General features: G+C 41.8%; 1 protein-coding gene across 4 annotated transcripts in view; it reads left to right on the top strand.

Annotated features, from left to right (window-relative positions):
* Positions 1–14309, top strand: part of CDIN1 (CDAN1 interacting nuclease 1) — a 234575-nt gene that overhangs the window by 125552 nt on the left and 94714 nt on the right. For all 4 annotated transcript variants that reach the window (XM_066277188.1, XM_066277184.1, XM_066277186.1 and 1 more), the window contains 2 exons: positions 156–221; positions 818–923. In XM_066277188.1, coding sequence (XP_066133285.1) covers positions 156–221; positions 818–923 — 172 coding nt within the window. The remainder of the gene's footprint in view (positions 1–155; positions 222–817; positions 924–14309) is intronic.

Raw genomic sequence — 14309 nt, 5'->3', positions numbered from 1 at the left:
TAAGAAAGTTCATTTATTTTGACACGGTATTGCATACATCAGAAAAATAACTACATTAGTAATTTTTTTACATTTTTTTAAAATGAAAAGCAATTTATACTGCTGTCTCGTCAATGGAATACTATTATAAGTAATATTGTTTGTTCTTCCTGTAGATGAAGATCAGCTCCGTGCAAAGGGTTATGACAAAACACCCGACTTTATTTTACAAGTACCAGTTGGTAAGTTCTTAACCTCTGTTATGCATTTGTTTATAGAGAAAAGGAATGTGTTTTTTCCATAGGTTTAAAAAAATATTTTGATACTACGAAGTGTTACCAAAGTAGATTAGATTTATAGTATTGTATCTAAATGGATGAAATCATTGGAAAAGATTATTTTAAAATAGCAAATAATAGGTTCAGAAGAAATTGATCCCTTAAAATCTTTTATGCATATCTGAAAAACAAACATGTCTTCTGAAAATGTTTTGGTCACTATTTTGAAGTCATTTCTCAACTATTACATTTTTAAAATATAGTTCTGTTGCAAAGCCAGCCTCAATTTTGTTAGCTTTCACATCACTTGTCAACTCATACAGTGTCAGAATAGGAGAGGGACTTTTGAAAATGAGGAGGAAAGTAAAAGGGATGTGATTGTAGCATAAGTGTTTCTTATAACGACCATGTATGATGTGTTGTTTTATAATTACGTCCATAGAAGACGGGGAGGGCTGAGCCTCTGCTCATTAATGTGAACACAGAGAGGCCTGTACGGAGTTCAGAATTTTCCATCTTCCCTTTCCTTTGCTCCATATTAGTAATGCTTTGTCCCTCAGCTGTAGAAGGGCACATAATTCACTGGATTGAAAGCAAAGCCTCATTTGGTGATGAATGTAGCCACCACGCCTACCTGCATGACCAGTTCTGGAGCTACTGGAATAGGTAAGGTCCCATTATTTTTCTCTTAAGATAAACGATACTCTGTTGAAATCTCATTAGAAAAAAATATTTTGTTTAGCTGGTAAAAATGCTACCAGCCTTTGTTTCTAGTAAATACAGAGACTTGATTAATGTAGTCCTTTCAGATCATTTAAACTTCTCTGTTTTCATAATGCTGCTTCATTTTTTAAAATTAAAAATCTTCGCATAATGTCAAAATTAGAATGTATGCCGTTTTCTCTTTTATCATGGCAATATTGGTGTCACTGAGAATATGAATAATAGCAAGTTGTGGTGCGTACTGTGATATTGACACTGACTTTCCTCCTTTGGATGTGAAATGTATGTGTACTCTCAGACCTTACAAAGTATTTTCCCCTCAGCTCTCTGTGGAGACGATGCTAACAGTGCAGGGGTGCGCCAGAGTAGGTTTACAACGTGAGTACGCAAAACAGTCTATTCTTGCATTATTATTAATTTATTTGTTTTATCACTTATTGTTATTAACCTTTTTTTTGCCCACCCCTGTATGAAAGATCAAGACAAATTAACTTCCAACAGTAGAAAACAGTTTACCTGCCAACTTCTCAGTTCTAAGGGCATGGGGACCTCAGTGATTGAGAAAAGTGTGGTGTTGAAGGAGGCGGTCATATTACTGCCGTGCTATTAATGCCATATTTCTGGGCCCGCACGTCATCTCTGTTAGTTCTCACAAGGAAGCTACTCCTATCCCCACTTTACAGATAACTAAACTGACAGAGAGAAAACAATGTGCCATGCAACTAGTCATCAAAGGCCTGCATTTGTCTGTCTAACTTGCTAACCTGTGCTACTTCCAGCACAATTTTATTGTCATTTACAGTATAACTGTTGAAACTTTGGCTTTTTATATTACTGAAATCCCTAGTTTTTACATCCCACCTTTTTCCTCCTTAGAATAGGAGGTGGGTCAAGGAACTCCCTTCCTAGATGATTTGTGTTCCCCAATTACGGGCCTCCATAGAGGAAGAGTGCATTAGTAAGATGACAGTGGCCCAGATCACTAAGGAATGAGACAGTAGCACTTGGGGACAGTAGTCCTCTCCTGGGGGAGGAAAACAGTGACAGACTACAGAATTTGGCATTATATTGTTTCTCAGCCTTAATAAAGGCTGAGGACTTCGCCCCCAGCAGCTGTGCTAAACTAAACCCACTTTTTGCCATGGTAACAATGATCATGACAAAATGCTGAATGTAATGGCTTTCTTGATTTTCTTGTGTAATTGTGCGTAGCATCCGAGCTTTACTTTACAGGGATGGAGGAGGAAAGTGCAAAATGTTTTAGAAATCATTGCTGCTTCAGCGTTTCCTGTCTTTTATTCAGCCATTATTCAAATTAGCTGTAATGTGGCAAATTGAATTTTTGATTTTTAGCAATTTTATGATGAGTATTAAAATAGTAAAGAAAGCATCATTTTTGATAGTATAGGAAAAGCAATGACAAGAAAATCAAGTTGTATAAATTTAAGTTGCTAAAGGATTTCAAAACCAGATAAACTCAATCATATGCCTTTAGGCTACCTTCCCCCTTTGGTACTGGTCAAGTCTTTTATGGGTAATCCCAAATAGCAGAGCTTACTTAAAAATTCCATAAGCATATCTTTATTCTAAAACAACTCAGCTATTTTTGAGTGACTACCATATGCCTAGTACTCTCTACTTCAGAGGCTGATTAAGTAATCTAGTCACCTGTATAATAGACCTGTAGATTACTGACATGGCTGGAGTAGGTCTGAGCAATAGAAAATTTAATAGTTTTCTTTGGACTGGATTTTAGATTATTTTGTTGCAAGCTACTTTTATAGTCTAATGATGATTTACTTACATTACTATTGGTTTACATTTTCTAAACACATTATTTGAATATATGTGGACACATAATTTATTTAGGTTGTGTTATATGATAAGAGAAAAACAACCTCTGTTTGGAATATTCCAAATCATTCAAAGAAGGACTACTCCACACAGAAGTCACTACTATTACCAAATGTCTGCAGAGACCTAAAAATACAAGTAATGCTGACATTCAGAATGGAACATAGAGGCATTAACTTGGATATAAAATTTTGGCTATAATACCCACCAGTGATGAGGCATTTTGATAGAAGCATTTAGACCATTATGAAAGTACAGGATTTGACTCCTTTCATATTTTGACTCACATAGCACTTGCTAAAGTTCTTCAGAGTTGTTACAAATCATTCCTCCTAATGTAGGTAGCTTTTCAAGGAGACTATTGGTTGCCATTTGGACTAATTGCTTTATTAGTGTGGTAAGCCTCTAGTTGACATAAAAATTGTTATGTAATTGTCACTATCTTTAGATTAAACAATGGATTTTATAATAAAACTGATTAGTATTTTTAGAATCATGACCTTTTATAAACCCCTTTGCCCACACAAATAACTACAGACCCCCTAATTTTTAGTTTAATATTTCTGTATGAGTTTTCTCTTTATATAAATTGATTTTCATACTTAGTCTGTCAGCAATTGAGACAGAGTTGATCACCCGTCCCTCTTTATTAAAACATCTTCTTCTCTTGGCTTCCAGAAGATACTCTTTGGGGTCTCTCCCTGCCCTGCCAGCAGCACACTCAGTCTCCTTCGCTAGTTCTCCCTCCTCCGCCGGGCTCTAGGCTGGGGGGCTCTGGAGCTCCGTGCTCATTCCTCTTCTCTTCTCGGTCTGCATTTAACCCCCTGATGTACCCGTGGAGATCTCATCGCAGACTGTGTCTTTATATATCATCGCAATGCTGGTATCTCATAATTTTTACCCCTAGCCCTATATTTTCCAAAAGTACGGGGTTTTTTTTTTCTTTTCTTTTTCTTATTTTATTTTTTATTTTTTTATTTTGGTCAATCCAACTGTGCATGGGGTGCCCTCTCTTGGCTATGTGACAGGCATCCCATACTTAACATGTTCAAAATGAAACCATGGACTTTCCTTCCCAGGCTTGTGTACGCTCCTGTCTCCTCCCAAGCACACCCAGTGGCACCACACTCTGCCCAAACTCTTAAGCCAAAAACCTAAGTCTCCTCCCCAATCCATCAGCAGGTTCTTCCTGCCCAATCTTCACCACATCTCAGGTTTGCTCTTTATCACCACGCTATCAACTCAGCGGCTGTCACCACCTCTTGGGCTGTTGCTGTGCCTTCCAAACCAGTCTCCTTACATCAACCGTTGCACTCCTATGCTCAGGCTTTTATACTGTAACCAGAGTGACTCATGAGAAATATACATCAGTTTGTGACAGTTCCCTGCTCAAAACTCTTCAGTGGCTTCCCATCACTTTTAAAATAAAATCCAAACTATTTACTGTGACAGTCAGAGAAAGCTCTGCATGACCTGCCTCTCCACCCCTAAAACTCTCCAAACTTACTTACTTGTCCCCCTCACTTAGCATTCTCTCCCTCTCATACTCCTTGGGCCACACAGGCTTTCTCGGTGTTCTTTGAACACACACTGCTTGTTTCTACTTCACGACCCTCACTCTGGCCAATCCTTCTGCTTGCCATTTTCTTCACTTGGGTCTCCCCTTTGTGAATTCCTCATGGCATTCAGGTTCCTGCTTGTCTTTCCCCTCCTTGGCAGGACCTTCCCGGACCACCCAGTCTGCAAGGCCTCCGCCGTCTCTCTTCCTCACCTGGCTGTGCTTCACTGCATAGTGCCCCTGTCTAAGGGGATGAAACATTTGTAATAAACATCAGTTTGCTTGTTTGAATACTAGCCTTTAGAAGAGCTTTATTTACATTTTATCTTGCTATTTCTAATTACTGTAAGTAGTGCGCCCCTCATTCCTTTGTAATCAGAGCTTCGGAAATTTCCCTGGCTTACTTAACCTCAAAAGAACTTTTAAATTTTGCAGTTGCAGTTGGGGATATTGAGTATAGACTATAAGCTGCCTTTCCTGCAAGGAGGCCCCATCCCAGGTATGAGCCTTGGTTTAACAGCTCCTCAAAACTCTCCAGTCTCTACATCTACAGAGTTAAGGAAAGAAATAGTGCCTCTGAGAAGCACCATAAGATATATATAGCCCCAATTATATACGGCTATGTATACAATTCTATAGAAAACACATATAGCCCTGGCCAGATAGCTCGGTTGGTTAGAACATAGTCCCAAAATGCAGAGGTTGTGAGTTCGACCCCCCCCGTCGGGGCACATGCAGGAGCAGATCAGTGTTTCTGTCTATCTCTCCCTTTCTCTGAAATCAATTTAAAAAAAAAAAAAGTTAAAAAAGATACATATGTAACTTGACCTGTGGCAGCACAGTGAATAGAACATTGACCTGAAATGCTGAGGTCGCTGGTTTGAAACCCTGGGCTTGCCCAGTCAAGGCACATAAGACAAGCAACCAATGAACAACTAAAGTGAAGCAACTATCAGATGATATTTCTCACTCTCCCTCTCTATAAAATCAAAATCTAAAAAATAAAATACATGTGTACTTATATATGTATATGTAAATGTATATGCAGCCTGACCAAGCAGTGACACAGTGGATAGAGCATTGGACTGGGACGTGGAGGACCCAGGTTCAAGACCTCGAAGTCGCCAGCCTGAGTGCGGGCTCATCGGGTTTGAGCAAAGCTCACCATTTTGAGCCCAAGGTTGCTGGCTTGAGTGAGGGGCCACTCGGTCTGCTATAGCCCCCTGGTCAAGGCACATACGAGAAATCAATCAATAAACAACTAAGGAACCACAAGGAAGAATTGATGTTTCTCATCTTTCTCCCTTCCTATCTGTCTGTCCCTGTCTGTTCCTCTCTCTGACAAAGAAAAAAAAAAGTATATGCATATATATCTGTATACAAGTTGTAATAAACAGCCTATTTTCTTATACAATCAACACCAAAAATAAAAGCCTTCTTATCCTACTTCTCTAGTCAATAAAGTGAGTTCTTTAACAATTTGACTTATATTACTAAGTTTTTTGTATTCAGATGGTGACAGGTAAAGAAAGATACTAATTCTACAACAATAACCCAAATTCCATAGATGGGATCTAACTTGTGGCCTTTGCAGACATCTCATTATTTAGTGGTTGGAGATTCAGTGGGTCAGTTTGAATAAAAATATTGAGTGATCCTAAATAGCAAAGAATCACATGCAGCTGCACAGGATATGAACAGTGCCCAACAACTACAGATCAAGAACGTGGAAATCTCAACTGCAGTTATGCCCATTCAGGCACATTCTGTCACCTAGTCATCAGCTGAGTTTATTGAAAACCAAGTACACTTTTTAGATATACCTCTGTATTTCCCTCAAAGAAGGTTTAAGTTTACTGACTGGAAAGAATAAAGTGAATTTTCATCTTAACATTGATGGAATTAATAGTACCTTCTCCACCATATTGTTGTGAGGATCAGCTATATAATGCGTGTAAACCACTGTTACAGTGCCTGGAAGTCAGCAGAGATAAGTTCCCCTTTGTCTCTCTTCCTTGTGCATCACTGTGTGATGGAATTCTAAGTTAATTGCCTTCTTTGCCATATAAACTCCTACTTGGCTAACACCAGTATTCTTCTTGGCTGACATCTCTTTGGGAAACCCTCCTATAATTCCAAAGTTGGATTCGATGCCTCTCCTATATTCTGCTAATAATTTCATAGCATTTATCAAACATTGTAATTGCTTGTTTACTTATCATCCTTAAGAGTTCTATCTTATCTGTATGTTTTATTGATCATCAAATACCCAGAAACTGGAGGAATACCTGGCCCATCCTAGTCAATCAATAGGTATTAGATGGATGGGTGGATGGATGGATGGATGGATGAATATATGAATGAATTTTCTGATAATTGACAGACAATAACATTTTGAATCAACCATTAAGGGTTATCTCAGACATTGTGACATTAAACACAATAAGGTCAAAATCTTTTCTTTGAGAATGCTTCTCTAAGGACAGAAAAATGCCTTGTTTTTCTTTTTTTAATTGAGGTATAATTGACAGATAAACATTATATTGTTTCAGGTTTTTATACCATAAAGATTCAATATTTGTATTTATTGCTAAGTAATCACCATAGTAAGTCTAGGCTGTTGAGAAATATCAATCAATTAAAATTTCTCAAAAAAGATATTTGATTACTGTTTTCAAGCATATGCAAGATTTGGTGTGGGGGAGGGGAGCATATTGACCCATTTTTCAAATCCAGGGGCTACATAATTGTTGAAAGGATGACTCTTCCTGTTGAACCACTATGATAGTTATAGTGTGAGTCCTATATAGTTCAGAAATATTACCCCAAACTAAATCAACCAGCCAGTGATTGAGGGGACCATTCTTTGAGTAGAAATACAACCATACAGAAAGAGTGAAGGAAGAATAAAACAGATTCTGCCAATGGGACATGACTCCGAACACAGGTAGTGTCAGCATACCAAGAATAGAGTCCATTGCTGAGATTAATTCTGAATAATGGAGATCAAGTTGAAATTGATGCTAATATGCCTGGTATCTAGCACATGAGGAGGATTTTAAAAATACTGATGTGGACTTAATCCCTGGAGAACTGATTTAATTGGCATGTGCTAGAGCCTGGACCTTGGGAGTTTTTCTTTTGTTTTAAAAATTTTAGATGGTAATGCAAATCTGCATCCAGCATTGAAGTCAACTTCTTTACCTAGCCTTGATTTGCCAGCTAGCCAAAATATTCCTAACCTACTTGTTTCTAAACAGAGTCTTGATGAGAAAAATAACAGCTTAAGTAAAGAATCCTGGTTCAGATCAACACTTCACAGGCACTGTGTTAGTCAGTTGGGGCCCAACCTCTACCTCTGAGGGCTTCATAGTGAGGACCAAGAGAGTAAACTGCAAAGACGGAACTGAGCCCATGTCTCCCTGTGAACTCTCACACCTGTGCTTTACGCTCCACCATGCAGCTTCATGTCAGTTGTGGTGATGAATCTATTACAACAGGCTAATTACTCAGTGGTCAGTTAATGGATCTGCTAAGCTAAAGCTAAAAAGCTCTCCAGCATTACTAGGTTTAGATATTCTCCTTCATGTGGTTGGACAGAATGGGCCAGGTGTTCCTGTTGCTCTTTCAAGAGCCCTTTTGCTATATTCAAATGCTTATCTGTAAGATTACTGTGAAAGCCTGTCATATATACCCCCCACATCCAGTGTATAATAACTCCTAATTGTTGGATTTGAAATTTATAAAATCCGGGGGTTTTTTCTATATGATACAGAAGTGGTAAGCATGTAAAAAAGTAAGTTTAATAAATAACAGTGTTTTTAAAAATAGTTTTATTGAGATATAGTTGACATACAATTAACGGCACATTTAAAGTGTGCAACTTGACAAGTTATGACATACGTGTGAACTCAGGAAGCCATCACCGTGACAGGGATAGTGAGCATACCTACCACCTCCAAAGGTTCCTTGTAGCCTTTTGTTGAACATCCCAGTAGTTCATCGTTGCTAATGCTGAGAAGTATCCATATGAGCGGCTGTGCCACTGTTTCTGTGTTCACCTGTGGATGGACATGTATGTTGTTTTTCCTTCTGGATATTAGTTTCCTTCTGGATATCCTAAAACAGTCGTAAAAGTTTTTGTATGGTTTTATTTCTCTTGGGCAAACACCTAGGAATGAAATGGTTGGGACATATGGTAAGTGTATATTGACCTTGTTATGAAAATATTCAGCTGTTTTACAGAGGGGTGCACCATTTCACATTCCCATCAGTAGTTTATGAGCATGTCAGATGCTCCCCCTCTTCCTCATCACCTGGTACAGTCTGTCTTTTTAACTTCAGACTTTCTTTGTTTGTACTGTTATGTAGCAACTTAATTTTAATTTGTATTTCAGTAATAGCAAATGACATCAAGAATCTTTTCGTATGCTTATTTCAATGAACTCTTTGTCTCAGGAGAAGTGTCTTCAAATCTTTGGCCCATTTTTTAAGTGTTTTCCTATTACTGAGTTTTGGTAGTTTTGAAAACTATTCTGGATGTAATTCCTTTATTCAGTATGTGGTCAGATACGAAATACTGTCTTCCAGTATGTGGCTTGTGTTTCCATACTCTTAACAGTGGCTTTCGAAAATCAGATGTTTTTAATTTGAATGAGATCCATGTAATGCTTGTGCTTGAGGCCCGGCAGGTTCACATTGGGCAAATTTGGGCGGACAGTAGAGGAACTGCGGAGCTGGAAAGCATTGGGCCATTCCCGTTTATTGGAGGCTCACAGAGACAGGCAAGCGAATTAGCAAAGGAAAAATGCTTTTCACAGTGGAAGGCAAGGGATCAGGAACACTGAGGGAATCAGAGGACCGCATTGCACGGTGGTGGGAGAGCAATCTGGGAGAATCGCCCCCAAGGGAAAGCACCCATAGATTTTCATAGAGACACACATGTAGCTTTCTTCCATGTGCTCACGTACTAATCATGCAAATGCTTGCAACTGGAAAGCCAGAGAGGAAGCCTAACACAGCTGTTTTTCCAACAACTCACCCCTATAGGGTTGCTTACTTTACAATCTATGCAACAAATATCTTCTGCAATGGTCCCTTTGCAAGGAGTGAGGTACATTACATAATTGGGGACTACATCAACAGCACAAGTTATACCAAAAATGACAGTAAAGATGGTGCACCATCCTGCTGCTAAAGATGCTAAATTCTTGGAGAGGTCCCTGGTTTGTCATCCTATTTCCTTGGTCTCCTCAACCAGAGTGTGCCTGTCTTACAATGTCCAGTAAGCTGTGGGCGAAAGACAGAGTGGTCAGTGGCACCAGGAGAGGCAAATCTTTCCCTTCTGGTAGAGTACAGGCCAGTTTTGTTCATGGAAAGCACAGCAGCAGGTACCAGAGGCTGCCCCGGGCAGGTGTACCAAACCTTATTGGTCTGTACACCATGATCATCTGGTTCCATGTGCAACAAAATAGGAGAACTCATTATAGACCATAGGGAAATTACCAAGGTGCCCGTATAATGCTGTCTCCTTGAGCACTCAAGGAATAATACACTTCTACCTTAGGCGGCCAGGTGCTAGTTGCTCAGAGAATGGACAGGAGGCCCACTTCTAGACCCTAACTCATGGTGCCAACAAGGCCACCTATCGTAGGTGGGGGCCTGTACAGTCCAGGGCCATGTCCATTGAAGCTGCTGACCTTTAAGGCGGGCTATTGGGGCAGGCAGGAGCATGTTGCCCTGCCTCCCAAAGCCCGGCTTGAGTAAAGTGTCTTTGGTGCATATATGTAACTGAATGAAAGCTGCTGCCCAAGGTAGGAGGGCCTCCACTGGAGCTGGGCCCCCTTGTTGAGGTCTGTCATTAAAAATATGGAGTGTGTCCATCCAGTAAAGGAGCTAGTGCCACCCTTCTCGCAGTCCCTCCTTTAAGAGTCCATTATACCACTCACTGTTACCAGTGGCCTGTGGGTGGTAGGGAACATGGTACTTCCAGTCCACCCCCAGGTCTTAAGCTCATTGCTTCACCATAGAACCAGTTAAAGGAGTACCATTTTTACTCTCAAGAACCAGTGGCCACCCATAGGCAGCACCTATAGGCAGTTCTGAGCTATATGACTGCCCTCTGGTCTGGATTATGGGTGGGGTAAGAAGCAAGCAGATCAGTAGCAGTATCTACACAGGTGACCACAAACACATACATGTCCAACTTTTGTTAGAGTCCAGTGACATCTATTTGTTATCATGTCAGTGGAACATGACCTCTCTGGATCTGTCCAGGTGACACCAGTTAGTTGTCTCTGAGGGTGCTCCTTGGAACATACTGCACATTAATCAGAAGCTGCAAGTACCTATGCATAGGACACAGGCAGGTTCCATGCCTTAATCATAGCCCACAGTTTTCTGTCCTGCATGGAGCAGGTGCCAGTGGAGCCACTGTGCCACATCACCTGTGGGCACAGCAACCAACCATAGTAGTTTTGCCAAGGTGTTTGCCTTATCATTCCCAGGATGGGATAGAGGGGCATGCCCTGTGACATGATATACTGTCACTTGCTTCTGGTGTCATATTTTCCATAAGTCCTACCACATGGCCTGACCCCATAGCTGATGGTTAATGTGCCAAGTAGCTATCCACAATAGACAGCCCAGCTGTCAGTGCAAATCACCAGAGGTGAAGGTGTATTACGGGCAACCAGCCATACAGCTCTTAATTCTGCCCACTAGCTGCTTTGGCCTGTACCAGTGTCCATCCAAATAGTCTTAGTGGCCAGATGAAAGCCTATAGCTGTCCACCTGGCAGGTTGGCCCTGCTAGAACCATCAGTGTACCACGCATCCTTGGGGATGGGCATCTGCTCCTCCTGGTAATGACTGACTTCAGGTTCTGCCTACTGAGCCCCAACCTATACTTGACTCTAAGGTCGCATAGGTGACTGGACCCAAGACTTCCTGCAGTTCTGCCCTTAGTGAGCTGGTGCTAAGAGCACAGTGTTGTTGCAGGTAGGCACCCCACTTGGCCAGGGTGGAGGTTTGGACCTTACCACTATGTGTTTTTGCTGCCCAATCTCTCACCCATTCTGCCATGGGGTACGTTGCCTTGACCATAACTGTGGTCATGGTCATAATACTCTCAGTGGCTAGGAGGGCGGCATACGTAGCTGCCAACTATGTCTCCATTGAGTAACGAACTTCAGCGCCTTTCTACAATGGAACCAAAACCCAATAGGTTGCTTTAAATCTTCTGTCCATTGCCACAAGCCCTTAGAGGTTGCATGGATGTCAAGCTCACAGGGCCTGGTGGGGCCAAACATATTCAAGGCTTGTGCCACCTTGACAGCTCTTAGCTGCTGCAAATGTACCTTGTGCCTGCTCAATTCAATCCCAGCAAACCCCTTTCCTAATAAGATTATATAGGGGATGCAGTAACTGAGCCAAATGGGGTATGAATGCTCACCAATACCCTAAGAGACCTAGGAATTCCTGTAACTGTTTTACTGTTCTGGGCTCAGGGAACAACTAGATTTTGTCTATAACCATGTCAGAGATAACTTTCATCTTACCTGACCAAACAACCTCCCAGAACTAAACAGATAATCTAGGTCCTTGTAATTTTCCCTCCTTGACTGCTTACCACACACTTTCAAATGGGACAGCAGGATAGAGACTGCCTACTCCAATTCTGGAAGAAAGTCACTAGTTAGCATATCATCAATATAATGGTACATACAAACTGCCTCTAGCTGTTTCCATTTATCCAGGTCAGCAGCCACCAGCCCATGACACAAGGTCAAGCTATGCAAATAGCCCTGTGGTAATACTGTAAAGGTTCATGGTGCCCTTCCCAAGTGAAGGCAAATTGGTCTTGACTCTCTGCAGCTATATTAATAGAGGAAAAGGCATTAGCCAAATCTGCCACAAAGTGGTATGTCCCCAACTAATGGCTTAACCCCCGAGTTGGCTAACTGCAGCTTGCAAGCCACATGCGGCTCTTTGGCCCCTTGAGTGTGGCTCTTCCACAAAATACCACGTACGGGTGCTACCTTGATAAGGAATGTACCTACCTATATAGTTTAAGTTTAAAAAATTTGGCTCACAAAATAAATTTCAATCATTGTTTTGTTGGTATTTGGCTCTGTTGACTAATGAGTTTGCCGACCACTGGAGCCGATCTATCAGGTTAGCTCTCAAGGAAACAGCAGTGTGCAAGTGGGGAACAACTTTATTAAGTTCTCTATAATCTACTGTCATTCACCAGGTTCTGTCTGCTTGTGCACAGGCCATACCAAGGAGTTGTAAGGCTTATGCACCAACTGGATGATCCCCACCTTTTCTAGTTTGAGGATCGTCCCTGTTATTTCTTCATAACCACCTGACAGGCAGTACTGCTTTTTGCAATGGGTAATTGTAAGGGGGAATGCGCTGCGTGTCCCCACAACACTGCTTTCATGACCCAGACCCACAGGTGGAACTCCCCAGCTGTGATTTTCAACCAGTTCTTGTAAGACATCTACCCCCAAAATATTTTTAAGGATAGGAGATACATATATCTTGTATGGTTCAGGAGGCAGCCTTCCTATCCCCAGTGGAATAGTTATTGGCTTCACTTGAACTGTTTTGCCCCCATAATCATTAATGGCCACTGAGGTCCCAGTGAACCATTCTGGGTTCCCATAGAGGAGGGAACATTCTGCACCTGTATCCACCAAGGCCAACACCCATTGTACATTAAAAGTAATCAGTGGATTGCCAATTCAACATGGGGCCTTCAGTCCCCAACCATCCCTGTTAGGTCCCTCAGCCTTCCTTCTATTCAAACTGGAACAGTCTTAGGAATCCTCCTCTCCCTCAGCTGTCTCCATCATATAAACTTATAACTGTGCCACCCACACACCAACCACTTTATTGGTAGCTGCTGGGGCTGTTCGTTTTAGCGGTTGGAACCTCTGTTCTGGTTAAAGCTGCCGCCAAAGCTCCAAAAGAACTTTACTGGCTCTGGCCGGTTGGCTCAGCGGTAGAGCGTCAGCCTGGCGTGCGGGGGACCCGGGTTCAATTCCCGGCCAGGGCACATAGGAGAAGCGCCCATTTGTTTCTCCACCCCGTCCCTCCTTCCTCTCTGTCTCTCTTTTCCCCTCCCGCAGCCAAGGCTCCATTGGAGCAAAGATGGCCCGGGCACTGGGGATGGCTCCTTGGCCTCTGCCCCAGGCACTAGAGTGGCTCTGGTCACGGCAGAGCGCCCCCCCCAGGGACAGAGCATTGCCCCCTGGTGGGCAGATCCTTGCCCCTGGTGGGCGTGCCGGGTGGATCCCGGTCGGGCGCTTGCGGGAGTCTGTCTGACTGTCTCTCCCGTTTCCAGCTTCAGAAAAATAAAATAAAAAAAATAAAAATAAAAAATAAATAAAAATAAAAAAGAACTTTACTAGATTTGCTATCTAATTTCACCCCATATTCCCTGGCCACAATCAAATCTACCCACATCTCTGTTCAGGTAATCTTTAGAGGCCTGTTTCTCTTCTTAGGCAGGGTAGGGGCAGCACAGCAGCAGCCTACACAACATTATGATTTCATGCTGCCTCCACCTCCCCCAAATCTGCCACTGTCTGTGTAACCCTGTTGATGGGCCACTAGTGACCCAAAAAGGGCAGACAGGGTACTACAGAGAATAAATCCCTTATCCCTGCTGTAAATATACTGCCCACAAAAATTAGGGGATATTTCAAAATGAATATGAAGTGATAAAATATCCCCTAATTTTTATGAGCAGTATATTTTCTCATCTGGCCCAAAGGATGTCAGGTTGAAAGCAGCATTCTTCATACCTAGTTCCCAGAGGACCTGCTGCAGCTCAGTGTATAACTGCCACTGACTGACTAGCCCCGGCAAGTTTCCAGCATCCTACCAGACTATATGAACGACAGCCAT

Source organism: Saccopteryx bilineata, chromosome 4 (assembly GCF_036850765.1).
Source record: "Saccopteryx bilineata isolate mSacBil1 chromosome 4, mSacBil1_pri_phased_curated, whole genome shotgun sequence".
In the NCBI taxonomy this organism is placed as follows: domain Eukaryota; kingdom Metazoa; phylum Chordata; class Mammalia; order Chiroptera; family Emballonuridae; genus Saccopteryx; species Saccopteryx bilineata.
The sequence above is the reverse complement of the archived record's forward strand: the minus strand, read 5'-3'. Positions and strand labels throughout refer to the sequence as shown.